Source organism: Nestor notabilis, unplaced genomic scaffold, assembly GCF_000696875.1.
Source record: "Nestor notabilis isolate BGI_N333 unplaced genomic scaffold, ASM69687v1 scaffold4606, whole genome shotgun sequence".
NCBI classification, from domain to species: domain Eukaryota; kingdom Metazoa; phylum Chordata; class Aves; order Psittaciformes; family Psittacidae; genus Nestor; species Nestor notabilis.
Window position 1 is genome coordinate 45,235 of NW_009932205.1, and position 24,206 is coordinate 69,440.

The 24,206-nt window shown below is 41.8% G+C and overlaps 1 protein-coding gene across 1 annotated transcript in view; it reads left to right on the top strand.

Moving 5' to 3' along the window:
- Positions 1-10,543, top strand: part of LOC104407067 (armadillo repeat-containing protein 3-like) — a 46,541-nt gene extending 35,998 nt beyond the window's left edge. The window contains 5 exon segments of the mRNA XM_010016246.1: positions 604-704; positions 1,772-1,864; positions 6,016-6,213; positions 8,688-8,850; positions 10,334-10,543. Coding sequence (XP_010014548.1) covers positions 604-704; positions 1,772-1,864; positions 6,016-6,213; positions 8,688-8,850; positions 10,334-10,543 — 765 coding nt within the window.
- The last annotated feature ends 13,663 nt before the right edge of the window (positions 10,544-24,206 follow it).

The window sequence follows — 24,206 nt, forward strand, 5'->3', positions numbered from 1 at the left end:
CTTTCCTAAATACTAACCTTACACTGGATGACCTATGGACTTTCTGTTTATTTTTACATAAAGAAGTAAAGAGTTCATATTTTCACCTTGGCCATGACCCTTTCTCTCACATAGCAGTGTTTATACATAAAGAATGACTCCAGTATCACTTGTTAGTGCTGTATTCAGTTTAAATCCAAGAAGGACTTTTCAAAATGCCCAGATTAATTAGAAATACCAGTCTGACTGAAAATCTGTGAAATAACTGCCCCTAAAGCACTTGGTTGCATTTGAAAATCCATCCTATATTGTAAAGCCTTCAGAGGCAGGAACTTTTCAATATTCTACAACTATTTGGAATGTAACAATAGTAGTAACAATAGTAATAATAACTACAAGATAAATTATTTATAAGCAATTTTTTCTAAGAAAATTGACAAAGAAAATGCAAATGAAGAACAAAACAATTTCAATTATTTTGAATGACTTTATAAAGTCTCATGTAAGTCTTCTGCTCAATATTATGAATTTTAAATTACTCTATAGAGATCTTCTAAATATATTTTTTTCTCTTCATCATTAACTGAACAGAACACCTTTTCTTCTATGCCAATTTTCTTGTAGATAAAACCTGGAATGAAATTTTCATCTCTGGAGGAACTGAGTATGCAAGCTCTTACTGACCGTCGGGCCATAATCTTCATTAATGCTAAACCACAAGAAGAGCCAGTCAGGTTTGATCTACTAATTTACTGTGATAGCTCATCTTTTCCATCATTTCCACTGATTCCAGTACAAACTACATAGCCTATATATGTATACACATATATAAAACAGATTTATTTTAGTCCCTAGCTTCGTGTCCTAGAAGGCAAGATATTTCTATTTTAGAAAATAAGAATCTAGAAAATAACTTTTTTCCTTCTAGATGAGAAAGATTTATTCAGTTGAGTTGCTTTTTTTCACTTAGTCATTAAGACTTCTTTATTTAACACCCTTTGATTCCTGATGGTGGGACATCCCGTGTTGTATTAGTTATTACAAAGCTTGTCATCTGCCATAACAATTATGTCATCTATGCTGAATGTCACAATAGAACCTATGATCTGATGATCCTCTTGTACAGACAAACGCATGGAATTTTAAGCACAACATCCCAAGTGGCAGGACAAAGCCAAGCATCCTGCTTTCAGGCTTGATATAGAACCTGTGTCTGTTCCTTCTCTGTTTAAGTTGAAGCCAGCCTAACAAATCTTCTTAGATTTGAATGCAGGAAGTTGGTATTTGGCTTGTTTAACTGGGAGTCACTTGCCTGTAAACAGTCTCACAGATCAAAGAATGCTCTACCAATATTTTGCAAGTCCAAAACCTTTTTCTCTGTCAACACATCACATATTTGGTTAACAGTATCATTAGCTTCCCTTTTAAGATTGTATATGACACCATAAAGATGTCTGAGAATATCTATAACAAATTAAAATTCCATGCTCTTTGTTGATCCCTAGAGTTCTCTTTAACTATTAGGTTTTCTTTCTTTGACTTTGATACAGCTTCTTGCCTTTGCACTTTAGCAGCAGTCTTACTTCCCAGTTACTTTCGTGTCCATCATTTGGTATTTGATATTTCATTTTTGATCCCTGAATCAGTATCTGTTTTATTAGTGGTTATGTTATCTCTTCCTCTCATATACTTCCTAAAAATATATTTACTGTCCTTTAAAATCAGAACTCCATTTTCATAGCTTAATAAGCAAATACTAACTAGCATGCAAAAATATCTTGTTCCATTTCAGTCTTCCAGTAGAGGAGAAGCCACACGATCCATCTCATGAACAAACTGTCTCATCACCTTCAGTTTCAAGAAGAAGCAGTAGAGAGAAAACAAGGTATGGTTTTAAAATTTACTACTTTTCAACATTCTGTTATTGCTCTAGCATTAGAAATAGAATTCTGATTGAAAATAGTGATAGACAGTTTTCAGATGGAGTACAAATGCTCAAATACAATGTTAAATATGTTTTTGTAGTCTTTCTTTCACCTCCTAATAGCTGTAGTCTTCTATCTTAGTAATTATTTGTCCTCCTCCCCATGCTTTCTTAGAACATCTCCTGTTTATTTGGCTGGTTTTCCTTTCAATATCCCTTAGAGGCAGTAAAATGATGTTATTTTACAGCTTAACAACCGAGATACAGGGAAGCTAGGGTAGAAGTTCTTTCTCAATTTAGAACTAGACCCACTGCCTACATGCATAGAATCATAGAATAGTTAGTATTGGCATCTTTATTTCTAGATTAGATTTCTTCCAGTGAAATTCCATACATGACTAAAAGCTGAGAAGGGTGTGCTCAGAATTGTCTCCATTTCGACAGCAACAAGCCTAAAACTGCTTTGGTCTTGCAGGGCTCCCTCTGACCCATACAATAAACTACATACAATCCTGCAGTACTCTCTGTAGAACTGATCCGGTAGGCATGTCTGCTTCTACCAAATAGGTCAGAGCCTCTAGCCTTGTGGAAGGAAATTAATTTCTTCCCTTTACAGAAAGAGGTTTTGATCCTCTCCCTCGCACCTGCAGGTAGCTGATCACAAGATATTTGGAGTGTAGCAGTCTCTTTCTGGTTTGTTGTAGCTGTTCACTAAAAAAGACGTGGAATGAACAGAGCTTTCTACTTCAGCTGTTAGGGTACTTAACTGAGAGAGCAGAGACCAAAGACTAGACATTGTCTTGATGACTTTTAATATAAAATACTTAACCCTTAGTTTGTTCTTGTGGAAAAAAATTGAACCATGATCCCCCAACTGTGCTTTGTATAAAACAGCAGCACAATCATGACCACAACAGTGCCTTTCAGAGAAGGCAGGTGTACATGCCTAGTTCCAGAGAAATTTCCAGGATTCCCAAACTGGTCCAAATGGAGCCTCCTTGACATTGATGGGATGATATCTAGTCCTTGATAGGAACGTGATGTAACCTACAACTCTCCTGGTTTTTCTGTTAGCTAATTTAATAAGCTGACCATTTATCATGCTGGTTTCTGAGGGTCCCAGTCCTGACTTCCTGATTTTTCTTGGTTTATGGTATAGGGAGCCTTGGCTGTACTTCAGGGCTGTGAATGTGATGTCAGTGGTGGGCATTACAAAATGCTAAGTGCTACAGGGCCAGGAAAGAAAAAGCCACAGGAGAGATGGCACGTCTGTTGTAGGAACCGAAGTACTACATTTGCAATTTTTAGCTTGGAGCTCACCCTGCAATAACTGTTTTGGAAAGCAAAAAATTTTCTTTATGAAAAAATCCCAAATACCTGGCTCGATTTCCCATAGTAAACTTGCAGGGATACAAAGACTTCTTTCTTCAAGTATGAAATAATTGCTTTTGAATGTCATGATCAAGTTGTATGATTTATAACCCCATTGTCATTCATTTTGAATCCATAATTCATACATCATTATTATTATTAATTTGTGAGATATATGGGAGTTACTTGAAGGTCAGTAGCTGACTCCAAGTCTCAAACATGCTTAGACTTTTTCCAACTTATTTTTTTCCTTTGATCATACATTTCTGTTCATCAATATTTTGCAAAGTACTACTGAATACAGTTTAAAGCTATTGTTTTGAAAAAGTAAATCTACTTTATATAAACCATGGTTGAAAGCTAAGAGAGAGGGCAGTTGTAATTGTCTGCTGGAATTGTTTGAATTAGATGTAGAGGAAGTGCCTAGTAGATAGGTTGACGTATATTTGCATGGGCAGATAGCAACATTTTTAATCAAACAGTTGCATATCTGATACACACATTCACTGGGCTAAAATACGATGTTTAATGTAGACTGACAAATTTACATGTATTCTATGCTATGTTCCAGTACAGCATTTAAGGAGGTACTTTTCAGTGTTCATTTACTTCTTTTCTAAAGAAAAACAAGGGATTAAGCTATGTAAAAAAGGAAAGAAAATAGGTGTTATGGCTATCTTTTAGTGGTAGGATATTTTTTGGGCTTCTTCCTCATGCTGATTCTCTGGTGACCCACTGGACTTTTTTGAAATAGGAATCAGGAACATCTTGGAGACTGTTACCTGCCATGAGTTCTTCTTTGCATATTCCTCTACACTCATGACAAGTATGTGCCATGAGTAGTAAGACAGCTTCGGAAAAGGGGAGTGATTTTTTTTTCAGATGTCGTAATTTCCACTGGTAAATAAAATGGGGATAATAAAAGAGGACAGGAAAAAAATAGCAGAAGTCTAGTGTAATGGTAACTGGTTATTTTATGGCACTGTGCTATGAGACAGCACCTCCACAGTTCCTTAGGAGATAAGTATTAGACATGATGAACTGAAGAGTTAAGGAGTAAGGTAGAGACAGGTGTGGAAGACAACCCTGAAGCAGCCAAGGAACCATAGTTATACCATAGTCATACCTGAGATAAATAGGCGGCAGGCAGCAGAAAAACCAAACAAATCGCTGTTCAAACCTATCCCTCCCAGGTGTTTTCTTCCTGAAAACTGGAAAGAAGGAGAGTAAGATTGATTCAAGAGTCATCTGAGTAGACAGGAATAGGAAACAGTTTTCTTTAAATAAATCATTCTTAAACATTATGTCTAAGTGTATAAATGGAGAAGTAGGTAGCTGTTTAATCTACCGTTATAAGGTTCCCTGGCTATAGTTAGATAGAGAAAACTGTTTGTCTCCTTTTTTCAAGTGTGATTAATAACCAGAATGGTTTACTTTACAGGGTGGTGAATTTCCTATAATTTTAAGATAAAATCTCAATTGGTCATCCTGCTAAAATAATGTGCTTTATGAAACCTATGAAAAGGCCTTTTTGTGAATATGATAAATCTCAATATGTAAAATAAAAGTTTGCAAAGTATTCTGAAGACAAATGGCTTGAATTAGACTGCTGATAATGGTGTATGCCTTTCTGCTTTGTCCATTGCCTTCCTTCTTAAGAGTGCTGTTCATTGTCAAAATCTCAAGAATAATTTGAAGAGCATAAAATAATGATAGTGTGCCCTGGAGCCATGTACTCTAGTAATCCATCCTTTCTTTCTTTTTTTCCTTTTTCCTTCCAAGAACACCAGTGGTATTATGGATTTCAAAAATAAGCCAGAACTGTTAAACAAAGGAAAGAAATTCTATCAAGTTTCACAGTAGAATTATTCAACACCTATGCTGAAAAAAGATGTAATGCTTATGAAACACAAGTTCCACGTGTTCCCACAAATGAAAAATCCTAAACTGATTGTATAGATCTTAATAACATCTCTGTTAAGATTCTAGTTTCATAGTTGCTACATAACGTGTGAAATGCACAGTATTCAATACAAGCAGAACAAGCATTTCACTTATACTTCTGCTAGGTGCTTACGATGCCTGTTCAGGATCACAGTCATTTTTCCAGTCCTGAGCATTAGTGAACTATGTAGCATGTACTGTGAAAAAAGAGACAGAAAAACCACAGACTTCTTAGAAAATCTTCATCTGACAAGCAGTGTTGTAGTTTGCATAATGCTTGAAGTACGTGGACTTAGAACTACAGACACTGCTGCCTGGTATGTCCTGTCAAAAATTTCAGCCATGCTCTTGATACTACTTATTCCTGTATTTGAAATCCAGATTTCTATTAAGTAAAAACTCATTGGAGTCCATGATTTTTAGTTCATGTCCATATGGAACCAAACTGTAACTACCTAAAAGCGTTTCTTATATAGATGTATGTCTCCTGCCCTCTAGGTAATCTGTATATGTGAAAGGCATATCAGAGCTATAGGCAAAAATAAAATGAGAATTTACAGCAATATTAATACGAAGCTAGTGACACTTGGTTCCTAAATGTCTCCTAAGGGCATGCTCCACAAGTGTTCTCTCCAGCTTTGTAGATTTCAGAGTATTCATTATTAAGAGAAAAGATTTCTCCTAACTCCCCCTGCAATCTATTTGTCTAAAATGTTCTGTTGGAGAACTGCTGTATTTGAATTTGGACTCTAGAGATTACGCTATTCTAAATAAGTGCTTATTGTTTTCTGTGTAAGAAAAGGGAAGGGGAAAAAAGAAGACGAAAAGTCAAAAGAAGTTATTCAGATTCTATTTGCAGTCCAGGACAAAATAACTCTACAAAATACACATTGGCTACCACCACCTGACCTCATTTTATTGGATTACATTAATGATGCTTCCAAAACAATTTTACCACTAACTACTACCCGGAAACAGGTTGTGGCTCTTGCACAGTGAGTATCAAATTACATTTCCATAAATAATACAAATAAGTTTAATTTGTAAAATAACCATTTTCTCATCTGAGGACAACTTTTCCAAATTTGTTATTTTCCCCATCCTAACTGGAATCCAAATCAGATCTGGTCCAGAATTCTGACATAATTTTACATTTTAGCTTCTTGTTTCTAATTTTGTTGTAATTAGTTGGATTGGGTTTGTTTTTTAAGAAAATATCACTTGCCACAAAAGGGTATAAATTTCCCGTTTTCAAAATACTCATATGGACAATTTCCTTCTCCTCCTCCCCATTTATGTATCTGTATTGATCCTTTCCAATGAACACATCAGCTGCATGTGGTATCATGAAGGAGCCAGAGAGACCCAGGAACTGCAGAGCCTAAATGCACAAGCTAAACTCCTAACCTAATAGTCAAGACTGTTGTAACTTGCATGTATCATGTCTGTTCCTTCTCCTATGATCTTTCTTGACTACTTGGTTTGGAAACCCCTTGGGACAGGATCCGTCTCATATTTTGTTTTCCTATAAAGCCAAAAGCATGAGACATTTTTCTAATGTAGTTTTTAGGTGCTACTGTAATTAATATCCTGATGATTTAATAGTGCCAGAATATAGCAATGGTGCATATACAGACTGTTGTTATCAATGTGTGATTCATTAGTTACACTGACTACTCAGCCTTGGCACCGATCACTGTCATCTCCAGGCAGTGTGTCTGCTTTCATCTTCTCCTTAGTTTAACCTTTACTATCTTAGCAGTTTCCCAGCTACCTCCTGTATCAGGAGAGTTTGGCGTCAGATCCCACTGAGTCTCACAAAATCTGTTTCTTCTTCTAACTCTCATTTTTAATGAAGTGGTCTAATGTGATAGGAGGAATGACTTTTCCGTTGGTTGCAAAATGTGACAGGACAGATACTCATCCTTTACTATCCAGCTGTGTATAAATCATGCTGCCGTCCTCAAGGTGGAATCCATAAAGTGCCCTTTCAAATCCGCTCTTCAAACACACCAGTGAAATACTTGCAGACACACAACCCAGCAAAACAATCATGGGAAATTTAAGTAGAATGTTTTCTGTGGGGATTTTTATGTGCACGTTCCATTTTAAGCGGCTGCCTGAATAGCGTGTGTTGAATAGCAAGGGGAGGAGGAGGCAGCTGCAGCAGCCCTCGGCAGCCTGGCAGCTTGAGCAGGGCTCCTGCTGTGCTCACCGAGGAGGGAGCTGGGGTAGACGAGGGAACAGGCAGTAGTGCTGGCTGCCTCCTTTTAAACAAACAGAACACATCTCTGTGCGCGCATGGGAGCAGCGTGCCTGTAGGATCAAGAAGCTTTGCTCTCTTTACTGAGGGCTGTCTGCAGGCACAGCCAGCGCAAGTGACTGTCTGGAGCCCCTCACTTCTTCAGGTTCACCCAGTAATCCCCAACATCAAGATACCATGTCTATCCTGCTCGGTGACAGCTCCCTGTGCCCGTGCTGTTGCAACCAGTACCACCTCAGGCCACAGGGTTTGAGAAATAAGGCCTCTGAGGTTGCTTTGCAAGGACTGTGTGGACAGAGCATTCACAGCTGCTGTAGAGGAGGTAATGCACATCTTAGTTCACTGTCTGAAGCGGTGGCTTGTGATTCTGTCGTGGTTTAAACCCACGACTGCTCTGCAACACCTTGTCCAGAGTGAGAGCCCTCAATAACAGTTGTACCTCTGGCTGAGGACTCTAGAGGAACAAAGGTCTTTACATACAGGGGCCACGCATAGAGGAGGTGAAAGTGTCTTAGAGACTTACAAATGAGGGTCTGGTCCTGTGTGTGCACAGTCACCTAAAAGATGTGCTTTTGGAAGTCTCTGCACAGATTGTGACTTCTGAGCTTCTGTTTCTGTGACTAAACCAATTCTTTTTCATGGATAAATACACACCTCTCACCTCCCAAACACTGGCTTCAATATAACAAAGCACATGTAGAAGCTGAAGTATCCTTCATGGATATTGTTGCTTTCCTATGCTGGGATCATTGCCTATGGCTTTAATTTTATCATATATTCTCATGACTTTATTACTATTTCAAACAAATGGCAGGGCTGGGGATTGTAATATGTAGCTCACATAATCTGTTGGCTGTAAAGGTGAACACTAGCTTCTGAGCTACTTCCTCAGTAATTACACGGTTACTGATGCTTTTCTCTGAGGACTCCGCCTATAGCAGAGCTCTTCAGAATCTCTGCTGACAGCAGTTGCACCTTGGGTTAGGTCTGTGACAAATATGAAAGACCTGAGTTATAGTTATCTGTATTTAACAGCATATTTAAAATGCAAGTTACTGAATTAAAAAAATATAGCAAGCATAGCAAAAGTATTAAAGTCTTATATGTCATTCACGTATTGCTTGTATACATTCAATTTTGCCACATTTTTGTGGTAAATACAAGAGGAATTATAGATGCAGCTGATGCTTGTATACACTGGAACAGGTTTGTTGCAGAAAAGATGGGTGGCCCGATTGAAAGAGACAAACTACATGACTTCAGCTGGGAACTTCACATAAGCGAAATAGAATTTGAACTGAAATGCAACGTTGTGCCTATCGGGAAAGTCAAAAAAGGGACATTCTACCACAGGGCTTTGCTTTTCAAGGTACATTAACATTTATTTTACAACATAACATATTGATGTTAAATGGATATTATAAACTAAAGCATACTTGCATTGGTACAATATAATATTTATATTCATGTAAAATCTTTTGTATACACTTAAGTAATTTTTCACTGGCAAAGTTGATTTCCCAGTGAATGAAAGCCAGCATTGCTTCCTTATGTAAACATTCTTGTTGTCATTAAATTGTCTTAAGTGATATCTGCAGAATACTTGATAAATGGCAAAAAGCCAAAATATTTGATTGGGAGTCAAAACATTTTACATTTTCTGTAAACTGTAAAATACTGAATTATGCAGCTTCCTTTTTTTTTCCATGCTGCAAATATAAACTTGTTGGGACAATTTTTATTTGGTATCTATCCAGTATTCTATGATAGTATATAACAGTTTTTATGTTCTAGCTTCTTAAATTGGAAAGATTAAATTCTTCTGTCTTCATGTGAAGATATGCTGGTGCAGCCTGCATATCTGTCCTGTCCTTTTTCCTTGGCTGTTGGGTAGCTAGACTTTTCTTCTTCTTGGATGGAAAGGAAAGGAAAAGAGAAGCAAAGGCCTAGAACATTAAGTGTGAAGGACCTAGGAAACAGGAGAAAAAGCACGGTCCTGAATTTATTGTATCCATGGTGAGAGAAAATTCCTGACATACGTTATGGAGGTCTGAGGGCACGAATTAGTTATGCTGAAGCAGCACTAACGTTTGCTTATCCTGCACTGTCCTAAGAAATCTTTGCAGGGACAGATCACCTCTCTTAAAGCCACAGCAGTCTAAGCATTGGATAGCCTTGTCCATTCATAACAAGTTAAAAATCTAACAGGATTTCATTCCTTCACAGCAGATGCATTCTGAGAAAGCAGTTTTTCAGCTGGAAACCATTATAGGTCTGTCAGCGATAGTATGGCACAGAGGAAAGGCAGGTGTTTCATCTAGCAGATGCTTGCCTCGCATTTCATTGCTTCCCACATTTGCGGGGCTGAAAAGCAAGGACTGTGCTTCAGAGTGAAGCAGCAGTCCTACACTTACACTGATAGAAATGTTGCATTTTTACACTTAATATTTTATAGCGGCTATATGTGTGCAATACCCACACCTCACTGCCTGAATAGACAGTTCTTCAAAATGTTATTCAGAAGTAAGTCTTCCAACTGAAAAAACCACACTGCTGGGCACTGTGGTTGTTGCACTTGATTTGGGAGCTGATAAACATGAGTTAAAATCAGTAATATTCATGTTATGCATAGAATATGGTAAAAATAACGTTCTTAAAGCCTACACTTTCTAAGCAGAACCAACAATAAAGATTCACAGTTTGGAACACTTCAGAGATTTACAAAGTCTGTTTCAAAAAAGCTTTTGGCCTTCCAGGTATTTCTTTTCTTTTTAAGCATCTCTTGGCCTTGCTTTATATCACAGAAGCTACATGTATTAACTGTGATTAACTCCTTTTTCTTTCATTTTTAGGTGATAGCAGACAGAATTGGCATTGGCTGTAGTTTAGTTCGTGGCAAGTACAACAGAGCTTGGAATGAAGTTAAACTGGTCGATGACTCTCCTCAAGGAATAGCTGGGCTTCTGCTTCCCCCTCGCGAGTATATTGTAGATCTAATGTTTGAACCAGGGTGTTTGATGAAAGAGGGCAGCGTAGAGGCAGATCAGTACAAACATATTTAATCATTTTGACAAATTTCACCAAAGTAGCTATTTTAAAGATGTTTGCAGTGCTAATATTTATGAAACATAAGGGGTTTCAGGTCCAGCTATCAAAAAGGAGCGTAATTGATACGTTGTCCTAAATGTTTAAACAAATATATTTTAGGTATTCTACTTCAATGCTTAGAAATGTTGTTAATTTGTCTGGTACTATTTTAAGACTAAACTACAAAACTACAGATTAAAATTTGGTAGCTCAAGAATATTTGGTACATGCTAACATTATAATGCTTATTAAATAGGTTTAAATTATTTCCAAAATACAGTATATTCTTTTTTTCTTATGTTCCTTCAACTCCCATGGACGTTTATAGCAGTTATATGTCCATGAAGCAAGAAAATGTGACAGCTGGTGAAGTAACAAGTCGTCTAAAAACAACTGTACAATTTTTTGTGTGAAATAACCCAAGAACTGAGAATTAAAAGAACTGAGATAACAGTGTACTTTCAGCCTTCTAGAAAACATCCCATTTATATTTCTTGGAACTTGGCAGAGTTAGTAATTACAGATAATAGCATACTCTGGGTAAATACTGTTTGTCCTGGCACAGGGAATACAGGTGATTGATAAGTTAGTGCTTGCAACCTCCCTTTAAATATATTATTTTCCATGTGAAGATAAAATGGACTCTGAGAAGGCAGCAGATTTAGACAGGGAATTTGTATTTCTTGCAGCCTTGGGTAACATGATGTGGCTGCACTGGTGGTGGTGCATCTAAGAGAGGCAAAACACTGGCTAGAACACTCTGGGAAACACTTTCTGGTGAAACTGGAAGGAATGTACTGGAGTATTTCAGGGAGCATAACTACAAAGTGACTTTACTGTGGGAAACTGAGAAAAAGACCTGTACAGAAGTTGGGCCAATGCACATTGTGCAAAACTGCATCTCAGGAGACCAGAATGCCGCCAACAAAGCGTTCAATTCCTGCCCACCAAAAATGTGATGGAAAAATCTGGGGTCTGTGTTCTTTTAGTTTTTTATTGTTTGTGTAAGCACAGTCACTTGTATAGTCTGCTTTGGTTTGAGGAAGTTTTATCTGTTGTATTCATTACTGCTTATGAGCATTATCCAACCACTCCCCCTCCTTCCTCCTCTGACATGCAGCATGATTTTCTGGTAGCCCTTTGGGGAACATTTTACCTCTCTGTTGTAAATTCACTTATATGGCCTCATGTTCATTTTTTACCTTATGTTCAGCAGTACTCCAGCCATCAGAATGAATAAAGAACTCTGGAAACAAACTACATGGTATGCTAGCAGAAGCCAGTGGAAGGTGAGGATGTGTTTCTTATCATTGCTATGTAGCAGGTAGGGGACTGATGAAAAGTCATATGCTCTCACTGACAGGCACGATTTGGCATAGAAACCTGCAACTTTGAAAGTGCAGTAGATGGAAGTAAAATAAGAATTAATTTCCTACTAGCTATCATTTTGTATAGTTTTCCCACATTGGAATTTCGTTGTTTTGTATTGGAACCATAATGTTAAAGTGTGACTTACGCTGTTTGAGGGGGTCTTGAAAAACAAAGTAATTTCTGATGTTTCTAATAAAAGTCAATATTAAAAAAAAAAAAGACAAAATGTAAGTTTTTCAGAATAAAAATTGGGAAACTTCTGTTCTAGACATATAAGCTGGCTTTACATAAAATGGTTAGCTAAGCAAATAAAAAATACTACACAACCTTGTAGGATGCAGGATTTGATGATCCAAAAATGTTGGATGAAGGTTGGTTTATGTCTTTCACAATTTTTAGCTTTATATTATCTGAATTCCACCACTTCAAAATTGTAATGTACTTGGGTGTCAGCAATAAGATCTAGGTAGAATATATACACTTAAATCCCAAATTGTTACTTTGAAAACTGCAGTTTAGTTGTCAAGTGAGACAAGAGATGCCACACGTTTTCATTTGATGCTACAGGGACCTGTAGCTGTGCCCATGCCCTGGTGAAGAACTCCCCCAGCCTTCACAAGAACCGCCCAGCTCACACGCATTCCAGATCTGAACCAGAAACCAAACGTTTCTTCAGGGCTCGGCTGGGTGAATACTCCCAGATCATGCCCAGCATACACTATTTGGTTGGCTTGGGCCATGCCTGAGTGAAGTGATCACCTACCATCTTCTAAGGAGCAGATGGGGAAGGGTCTCATATTTCCTTTTCGTAATAGTTCAGTGGGCAGATTAGTCACTCAGGACATAGAAGGAGTCAGGCCTTGATGCCTTCCTAAACATGAACAAAACAGTCTGCAGCTACCCAATTGCCATGATATATTCTAGCCACTGAGCACTCTGCACCCCTCTCTTTGAAGCTCTGCTATCATGTAGAAAAGAAAGCAGGATTAATAAACTCTAGAAACAGAAAAGTTGAGCACCCTCTTCAGCCTAATATTAAGGATAGTAATTAATTTTTTCCTTTGGGAAAAGAGAGGCTGGGTCTCCAGCGCCCACTGCCAGAAATGTTCATATAGTTTACCGTGTGTCTACTGTAAAATGTAGAAACTGTACCCTGCCTAAAATAATACCCTCCTAGTTAGGTGCCATCCTTCAAGGTGAAAAGCTGTCTTAAGCAAAGACAGGAACTGAAACGAGGTTCATTCCTCCATAGCTGTAAACATTGGGCAATTACACAAAAGTAGGCATCATGGCCAGCAGCTGTGCAGGGTGAAAACCTAAATGAGATGTGCTCAGCTTCCTGAAAGAGAGGGTATGTAGAGGGTATGTAAGTGATTAACCCAGGACAGTGATGTGGACTGTAGCTCCTGATTTGAAAGGGGCACCTCTAAGTTATCATTACTGCGATGCCTTGTGCTTCTGAGAGAAGATAGCATGAAAACACTGTTCCTCCTGTTCACTGGAACTACCCAACTTCATACTGACTGTGCTGAACCTACTCTGCTTGCTGCTGCTTACTGCAGGGTCTGTTCCAAGGCATCCGGAACTGACACACCACACCTGCACACACCCTGCCATTCATTTTCATTAAAAAGGAATCTTGGTTTTGATTTGGCATTGGGAAGCACAATGCTTAACATATAGCACATCTGCATACCAAGAAATACAGAACTGGACTGTGTTGACAAAAGGTCAGGCACGATTTCTAGCTTTCTGACAAATGTGGACCAGCAAAGCAGCAGACTAAAGCTGCTGGTGGTGTTAATGAGATTTCAAGTTGCAGTAGAAGTTTTGGTATGAGAAAGTCTAATGCTTTGATCCTGCACACTTCTCTGCCTTTTTCTGTGCGTGCCAGGACCATTGTGGATAAGGGGATTCTAGGTGGATAATTCCAGGCTCTTCACACCAGTTTTTGGCTGAGACCTGTTTCTGAGGGGTGCTTCTGGTAAACACCTCACTGCCAAAGTGGCTGCTTCTGTTTTTCCCCAGGCAGATGCAGAGGCAGTAACAGATTGCTGGCAGCAGCAATACCAGCACTTCCATGCTTCCTTTCTGGTGCTTGATCCCCGAGCAGTATGAACACTGAGGTTAACTTACACTCGTTTTATTTTTATTCTAGCTGGGAACAACTGCTGTGTAATTTATAGAATTAGCATATTTCAAATAGTTTCTGATTACCCACTGCTAAACTACAGCAATGGCAGAATGTCACTGCCTCAAACTGTGCATGATAGAAATTGAAATGAACTCTTCCTCCAGTAAATATCCACTGTTGATTAGCTCTGGATCTTGAGAAGAATCCAAGACTCTTAGAGCAGAACAGGTGTTTCTTTTCAGATCCAAGAAGAACTTTTGTTCTGTTATTTTTGTCATCAAACTTTGCTTTGGGGAAAAACAAATCAGTCTTTTATTACTAAATAAGCGTTTTGAATTGTGACTTATTATTTCATCCATGGGTGAATCTGCACCTCTTCTACTACGTGATTCATTTCTCCAAAATTCCAGAATCCAGCTTATTATCAAGGCAGAGCATCAACATGGAGGCTGTGCACAGGCAATAGACATTTACTGGCTAGCATGTCAATTTAGTTAAGATAGAAAAGTGTATTGCTACATTTTATTATATTCATAGCTCTTCAGCTGGTTCACACAAGAGCCTTCTTGACAACTCATTTGCAGTACCCGTTTCCTTCAGAAGACTGAAAATAAGCCAAAAAAATTAATTCAAAGCCTGAAGACAGCATATACCATGGCAGCAAAGTAGAAGACAGCAGAGGAATGGACACAGAGGCTCAAGCCAAGAGCCTGTCCAACCCCAGCAGTGGTCAGTATAGGGAAGGTTAAGAACATGGCACAGACACACTTATACATCTCCGGAGTACTGTGACAGGTGACCCACCGCTGGCACTGGGATAGTGTGTGGGGCACACAGGCACTCCTCGGGGCAGCAAGGACGAGTTCAGACCCACCTCCTGCTGCCGTGTGGGCAGCTGAGGCCATGGGGCTGCTGGGCAGGGAAAGCACCAGCACCGCCACTGCTGGGATTTGGCTGCGCTGGAGCAGAACCAAGTCAGTTACGAGGTGGTTTTATCTTTCTGCCACAGGGAGGAAAGCGCACTGGTAAACGTGTCTGTCTGTGGGCTGGGGTGGTTATCAACCACAGGCATCGACTTGCAGGAAGATACCTCCAAATGTATGGCCGGTCTCTCCTCAGCGTCTTTGCTGGTAGATGGCGAAACTCTCACCACACCTTGACAATCTTTTTCACCAGTATAAACTATTTCCCTGAACTGCAGACGCTGAAAAAGAGTTCTTTCAATACCATACATTGAGTCTACGTGAGGCACTGGATATTTGCAACCCTAAAGGCCAGAGAGGTGCCACCCACCGGCTGAGAAATGGGGCTGGCCACGTAGTGAGCTCTGGGAGGCAGGACTGTACGCAGGCGGGAAGCAGAGGTGTTAACTGCTGATCCACACATTCAAACCACACTGAAGCACTACACAGCGATGAAAAATGTAACAGATAGAGATGTACAACCACCTCCTGGCACATCCCGAGAGCCAGCCCTCTCCCACTGCAGCTCTGCCAAGGTGCCTCCCCTCCTCCCAGGCAGCTGCATGTCTCCCAAATGGCAAGGAGGGGAGCAACCAAAGGACTCTGCTCCAGCACTTTGTCTTGTGCTTGCTTTGCCATACAGCTATGTGGATGGGGGGCATGATTTTTTTCACACTCTTTACCAACACAGCTATTACAGCAGGTAAATTAACAGGTTATTGCAGACGAATTAACAGCTCTTTACTCTCTTAAAAAACTAGTTGTTTTTCTATTGTACAAACACTGGCTCTGACACTGAGAGACATTAGACATATTGGAATAACCTGATCTGGCCTTCCTTGCCCACTATCACAGAATTCAGAGTTCAGGTACAGGTAGAGTATGTGCAGAAATGCCAGAAACACAGAGGGAGACACACACATACGTGCCTTTGACCTATAAAAATGTTATTTGTAGGACATAGAAGGTATTAGTCTATTGGAGACACAATGAGCTAGTAAAAGGTTTTCTCTCATTAAGGAGTGAGCTTATTTGCATGCTAATGAACCAGCTAGTTCTTCCAGCTCATTGATGCTTCACTGACACACTGAGATGCCATCTATGGAAACCATGTGCAAAGCATAAGCCAGTTCTTGCTTATGTTGGGGGAAAATATAGCAAGATGAGAAAAGCAATTGTACCAAAAGTAGGCAGCAGACCCTGTTGCACATGCAGCCCTTTGCCCAGGCTATACCCACCTTCTCAAATACTGTTTATGACCAGCTCTCCTTGCTCTACACTGACCTTGCAAGCAAGCACAGCAGGTTTCTTTGATCCTGTCCTCCAGCACTCCTAACACTTGGTCTGTGTGAGATCGCCTTGCCTATTTTAGAATAGAGACAAAAAGGCTTTTCAACAAAAGACTCTTCTAGTAAGTGCAGTGACATTAGGTTTTGCATGGCAGTCTGCCTGTGCACAAGCCTTTCGAGCCTACCTAAAGCTTTAGAGCTGTCCACTGCTGTTTCTCACTCCCTCATCCATGCTTTTGACATAAAACTGTCAGAAGTAACAGGCTCCTCTGTGGACTCCATGGTGCGTAAGATCTTTCCTTTTTGTGGTGCCAGCGTTGTGCAAGTTTGCTTTAAAGCATAGTGCTAAGTTCTTGTGGAACAGAAACTGCTCCAAAACCAGTTCACCCTTCTGTTGCAAGGCAGGTTGACTGCCCCACCAGACACCTCAGGGCACACTGGTCCCACATCTAAATACCAGCTCGTCGCTGCAGCGTTCCTGGTTTGTTCATTGTTGTGCTCTCTTGCTGTTTCCAGGAGACGTCCCTACATTGTCTTACTGTTGCTGATATGAATCTCTTGTGTTTTCTAACCTACATCCTGTTGTGGTTTAACCCCAGTCGGCAGATAAGCACCACGCAGCCGCTCGCTCCCTCCCTCCCTGTGGGACAGGGGAGAGAATCAGAAGAGTAAAATCGAGCAAACTCATGGGCTGAGATAAAGACAGTTTAACAGGCAAAGCAAACGCCACATGAGCAAGCAAAGCAAAACAAGGAATCCATTCACCACTTCCCAGGGGCAGGCAGGGGTTCAGCCATCTCCAGGAAGGCACATAACGGTTACTTGGGAAGACAAACACCATCACTCCGAACAGCCCCCACTTCCTTCTTCTTCCCCCAGCTTCATATAGTAAGCATGATGCCATATGGTACAGAATATTCCTGGGATCAGCTGTCCTGGCTGTGTCCCCTCCCAGCTTCTTGTGAACCCCCAACCTCCTCACCGGTGGGGTGGAGTGAGGAGCAGAAAAGGCCGACTGTGAGTGAGTTTAACCCTAACTCCACCTGCTCTTAACAGGAGCTACACTACCAAAAAGAGAGCTAGACGACCAAAGGCTGGCCCTTAGGTATGTATAAATATATGAAGAAAAAAAAATCAGGGGCCTTAAGACCAAACAGTGGATGAGTTTAGAGCTGTTCAGGTATTAAATTCCTTCAGGAATTCCCAGTGACAAGACAGCCAAGTATTAGGAATTAAAAGGGACAAGGCCTTTGCAACTCTGGTCCACATGGAACATTGGACATGGCAGTTTCCACAAGCCAAGCACTGCGCAGCATGCAGTATGCTTCTAAAACACAAAGAACATGAAATGCAGGGGGAGTTCAGGATGCAGTGTTCCACGTGCCAAAGAGTACACTGTTCCAATGGTCAGGAAGCCTTCTTCAGGGCAAAACCTTTGGTCATAAACCCGCAATTATTTACACAGGGATTAGTCTGTAACTTTTGCCATCATGGGATAGGGGAAGGGTAAGAAAGGGGTCACCACCAGTTTAATGTGTTGTTGCTACTTGCAGTGTATTCACTGACCACAGAAATCCAGGAGCAAACAGGAGCACAGGCTTCAGTCAGGTCTGTGCTCAGTTTTGGTACTGAAATGCCACTCAACATTAGGTATTGGGGAAGGTGGCTTTGCTTGCCACTACAGAATTTAAGTAGTGCATGCTAACAAACAAGCTAGCAATACCTGGTCTACTATTTTTTCTCTCTGCCAGATGAATGACAGTGTGGTGTGGAAACAAGAGGTTTGTGCAAAACACAGAGCCTGCTCTGATCCTTTATACCCTCTTCCTACATAGCAAATAGGGACCAAAATGCTTACAGCAGCAGCATCAACTTGGTACACTCTTGTCTTTTAAAATGCTCCTAAACCTAGAGCTCCCACAGAGGTAGTTGTCCCTGCAGATCTGTCCAGCATTTACACGACATGAAGCTGGAGTAGGAGTTTTTGCTCACCCAGAGTTGCTCAGACAGGCGCTGGAGAGAAAAGCCCATGTCCCATTGCTGCAGAAGCGAGGAGTTCTGGGCCAGGGTGCCACCGGGCACTCCATCATCACGAAATGGAAAACCAGCCCATGCCCTGAGAACAGAATGACAGTTTTTCCCACAGATAACTGGTGAGCATGCTGGAGACCACAGATTACAACCAAATCTTGAAGTACTGCTAAAAGAATGAGTTAGAGGCAGGCAAATCACTCTAAGCAAAGAACTGCACACTTCACCTGCACACCCCTTGGGCAGCTTTTTGAGTGTTCTCTTGTACTGTTTCCACCTTACCACATTTCCTATTTTTCAAATCACATATTCCTTTGAGAAAATCACAGTCTGGTTTAGATTGTGGGGGGGAAAAACCCTAAAAAGCCTCCAAAAACCCAGATGCCAAATGCATTTTGAGACATTTCCCCAACCCTCCACTGTCCATCTACTTTACCAGCAGTCCTGTTCATTCCTCCATAATGCTTGCCCCCAAGTGAAACCAAGAGGCAAATCCAGCCTCCCTGTCCAGTCACGAGGCAGGTCATTCGTAAGAAGCAGGGCATGCACTCAGCCACCCCCTTTTCTCCTCTCTTCTGAACCAAGGGCACTGCAGTGAAGATGAGCTACCAGCACGGAACGAGTGGGTGACTGCCATCATGCCTGTATCACAGTAAAAATGATATGGAAGGAATGCAGAATTTGGGGGGGATTTTTAAGGAGTATGATTTTGTGCTTTTGTTTATTAGAAAATGCATTAAAAATAAATCTTTTGGAGGATCACCTAAGAGAGAAGGAAAGAAGGTTCATAACTGCATTATGTGAGTCCCAAATTTAAAAATACATCTCAGATGAGGGAATAAAATGATGAGAGGGAATAAAACCTGTTCTGGTGAGCTCTGCTCGCCAGGAACTGCCATTTGCTGGGAAGGAGGGAAACTCTGTTATCAGGGAAGTCTGTTGAAGGGAGAGCAATTTCCCCCAGTCAGGGTGTGAAGCATGACATACTCCACTCTTAAATCATTTATATTTTACTTTTTTATGATGCAATCGTGAATTAGCTTTTTCTGCATTTGTAATTAGAGCATAGAACAGATGGTCAGGGCTTAGTTCAGGGTGATAAATCCATTAAGATAACCTACAGAAAGCTGCTGCTGCTGCTGTGGTTGCTGCCAAATAACTGTTCATTCAATGCTTTGTTCAGGCTTTGAGTACTGGGTGGGAGAAGAACCATCCCAGTTCTTCACTCCTTTGAGGTACAAGGGATAAAAATCACACACGAGTTTAGGGAATGTATTATTACTGACTATATGGCTCAAGAAACTTGGGTGGTATGATATAGGGAATGCATGGGGCAATCCAGGGGAGAAGCCTGGAGATGTTGCTTCCCAACAGCTGCCCCTGCAGATACACTCGCTCCATCCCAGAGTGTGTGTCTGCTTTTCAAGGTGGATGAAATTTAGCTGAACAGGTGGCCTGATGGCAGAATAGAGTTTTCTATCAAGGAGTGACTGCAAAATAGCCATTTCATTTTGAATTCATATCTTCACCCATTTTGCAATAAATTTCTCAAAGCATTTAGAAGGCTAGAATAGTTTATGCTGGACAGGACCTATGGAGGGCATCTGGTCTAATCCAGCTCAAAGCATTTGTCACAGTGGACCAGACCTGTAGGTCCCTTCCAACTGGAACTAATCTCTCCTGCCCTGTCCTCTCTTTTCTTCTTCTCTCCTCTCTTTCTCTCCTCTCCTCTCTTCTTCCATTCTGTTTTCTACCATATTATATTCAAATCCTATCCTTAGACTCGAGCAGAAGGTTCCCGCTTAAGCTAGTCCACAAGTATGACCTATTTTTCTTGCTAAAAATAGAGGTCGGGTAAATGGGTATCCTATAGCTTATAATTAGTAAAAAGAGATATTAAATCATAAAGCAAACAAGGAAAGAAGTTGTGTGTTCACTGTTTCTGATGACGTCTTTGACCTGAATCACATCAAGCTACTCCGCAAGTGAATCTCAGCAGAATCCCTGGGTCAGCTTCATGGAGGTTCAGATCTGTGTTAAGGCTCTCTGCACCTCTGGAAACCAGCAGTATTCTTCTTGAAGATTCTGCTATCAATAATTTTTGCTGAAATCTCTTTCCACTACTGGAATTCAGCACTGGAGCATTACAACGTACCTTTGGATAGCATTGCCATATGGAAAGAGTATCTCCATACTCAGAGCTTCATCACATCTGAGCAGGTAGAAACCAACTGCGGAGTTGTATCAGGTCTGTTAGAGAAGAGGGAAGACTCTGCTGCGGAAGGATGTGGAGTTCTTGCGATCATCTCCTACATAAGCAGCGTTCTGTGGTGAAAATGGAGCCTGCCACAGATACAACCTACCCACCGAAGGAAGTGCTCATGCTGTTCCCCTTTCCTTCATTCTCCAGGGACTTGGGCACACAGTGCTACTACGGAGGACAGGTCTGAGCTAAATTCTTGCACGCTGAGCTCCCACATGTTTCAGTGGAACGTTCCATAGGAGGGGACATATGTTACATATGACAAAATGACCAGAGGAAACCTGGTTGCATACAAACACGTATAAAATAAAAATGTCACTATTTCAGTGTTTGTTTTGTATGCAGTAGGGTCGAGGGGCTTTATTAACAGAAGCTGCTTAAGCAGAGGTTTGCATTTGAACAGGGGTTCATTTGATTTCTGCACCTCACCGCTTCCTGGCTGACTGCTCAGTATCTGCCAGCATAGGCACTATGTGACACTCTGCTTGTCCCCAAAGCTGTCAGTCAGCACAGAGCCTGGGCTGGGAATAGTTGGAGCCCGAATAAATATTAGCAGGATAGTCTGGACCGTGACCGCTTCCCTCCTCCTCTCGCCTTCACCCACCAACACACATGATGATGCTGACGCTGCCTTGGCACAAAGTAACGCTACCAGAGGAGCTGGGGAGCTTCTCCCCCATTTACACACCTCTCATATGATGCTGCGCCTTTGATGAGTGACCCTTCCCTGGATGCAGCTTGTGCCTGTGCTGCATGGAGCCAGGTGACGTTTTTAACAATAAACCCATTGAATTCAGGCAGAATCTACTTGGAAATTTACATAAGGCAGCTCGGGGAGACGACTTAACTGCTTCCCCTCGTGCATAAGGGAAGGAAAAAGGAGGAAAATTAAGTAACAGCCTAATTGGCTTTTATAACAGTCTATGGGGAGAAATGCAGGACGGTTCTCTGCCTAGCTACGAAGCTTGGTATGTGCTGTAACCATGGGAGGCGATATTACAGGCATGACAGGACAGTGATTTGGTTTTTCAGCACTGAAGATCTGAAAAATGAAATACATCCAGCCGGGGGTTGTTTTCTGCCTGAGGAAGACCTGTCACGCTGGTTCAGAGGACTGCAGGTCAGGCTTCTATTGGAGGGAAGAATGGAGGATCTGGTCTCCTAGTGCACCACCTCAAATGAGGCTGTTGGGATGAACGGGATCTGCCTCTTCTAGAAGGCTTGCTCTTCAAGGAGCAGCTTGCAGTAAAGTGGATAACAGAGAGGACAACGAGGCCAGCGCTGACATGCCTAATGCCTTCTGCTCCTTCTGTGCCTGCTGCTTCCTTGTGTGCAGGGTCCAGGCACCAGCCCCTCTCCTCCAGAGCCCAAGGAAGATGGCACAGCAGCAGACCTGAGTTCAGTTCCCACTGCCTCAAAACTGCTACATTTTGGGATAGCACTAGTAATGGGGAGCTGCAAGGAAGATATTGACGGTTCATTTTTTATTGGATTTTGTCTTCAAAACGCCAGTTAAATCAATGTCAATTACATTAAAACATGCAAGTTTCAGGACTAATCACTTTCTCTCACCTTCCTTCATTTCCCAGATACTTCAGGGAGAACTCCATTGATTACCTGCCCTTCTCAGCAGCAACCACTGCCTGAGATCAAGCCCAGGACAGGAGGGAAACGCCTCCCTTCCATGGTTGAGCCAGAGACAGTGGCAGCGAGCACTGGGAGCAACACCATCACCTGCCACCACTTTCCAGCCCTAAGCCATTTGCCAGAACTGGGGAGTGACGGATTGGGTCTCTCCTCAAAAAAGTCTCCCTAACATGTTCCAATTCCCTCCTAAACCACGGGTAAGTGACTGATACAAGCCCCCCACCAGCACCGTGAGCTCAGGCAAAGCCCTCTCCTCCCTGCCCAGCAGCGCTGCTCTCCTACCACCCTGAACCATGGTCCTGAGGACTCACAGGCACCATCACGTCTCCAGGATTTTTACCGAGGTACTCTGGCTTCACTCCACCGTGTCGTGTTATAGAGGACAAAGCCATTAATCAGCTGTGTATCCCACTCTCCCCTGCTGCTGCAGGCAGCGAATGTGATCTACCAGCTTTGCTGCTGTCTTTCAGTGCATGGGTTTGTGGATCTGAGCAGAGGATTTGATTACAGCCATGGTACCGATCATATGCTGTGCTGGATGTCCTCAGCTGCCACTGAACTCACAGCCTTAGACATGAGAGTGGTTCAAAACGGGTGTGTATACACAGGACTGATCACACACCACTTTTTCTTGCTTTGATTTTTAAATTAGGCTAGAAGACTTAGGTTAAAAAGAAAGCAATTGTGTATTAAACACCATTACTAGCTGTGTTAGCCGGTGCAATCGAAACAGTTCCTTCCACATCATTCAGTAATGATGACATAATTCCAAATCAGAAATGGAGCTATTGGGGCAAAAAAAACCCAGACAACAGCATTAAGGCTTAACCTGGCAAACTGACTTGTGTTTAGGTCTACCTTTTAAGGACAGGAGCCCTAACTAAACCGTGTGTCCTATTACAGCTGTATTTATAGACCAAGTCAAAGCAGCTGTGACTGCAAATCACACCACATTCTCAATCAATACAACTAAGAGCAATGCCTACAAGATGCACTTTAGGAGCACTTCCTCGTGTAACCACCAAGACTTGTTCTCCTTATATACAACTTGTAACAGCTGCAAGCAACTGCCTCGGCAGGGTTGTGTTGCATTTTAAGCTGAGCTCTTAAGGAAGGGATAGAAACCTTCACCTGCAAATGCTGCATCGGTGTTTAAGGGGGTGCTTTACTCATAAAGTGCAGTTAATCCGGTTGAACGCATGGATCACACACACAACTCGGTGGGGCGGGATCGGGAGAGACGCCGGACGCGGCCGCGTCCGGCGTCTCTCCCGGTCCCGCCCCGCCGCGATGGCGTTTCCTTTGCTCCGTAGGGTGCTCGGGAGCTGCCGCCTCCTCTTCCTTCTCCATAGAGGAAGCTCCAGCAGCAGCAGCAGCAGCCGCGGGGGCACAGGTACCTTCTGCCTGGAGCATGGGGAGATGAGGGGAAAGGGCAGGAGCTGCCCTGCGAGGGGAGGGTATCCCCGACCCCGGTGTCCTCTAGCTGTCCGGAAAGAGCTAAGGCAGCCTGTTGTAGGTGTTTTTCTCGAGGTGGCAGGCTAAACTATAGGGTTTTATAGTTAAACTGTGATTTTAAGTTTCCTTTTTTCCCACCACATCGGTTCTGCATTGTAAAAGATGAGTCCGGGCAAGCATTCATCGCTCAGGGGCTGATTTTTTTAACAAGGATCCTATGCTGATGAGCAGGAAGCGTGGAGGTGGTTCCCCACCTCACGCTTTTGATTAGGAAGGAATGAAACTGTTCTAGTCATTGTTTTTCAGACAATCTGTTAATTATTTTCCAATCCCATAGCGCCATAAGTGTTCTGTATGGTGTGTACAGACTCGTACACTGTTCAGCCTGGAGAAGAGAAGGGTGCGTGGAGACCTCATAGCAGCCTTCCAGTATCTGAAGGGAGCCTATAAGGATGTTGGGGAGGGACTCTTCATCAGGGACTGTAG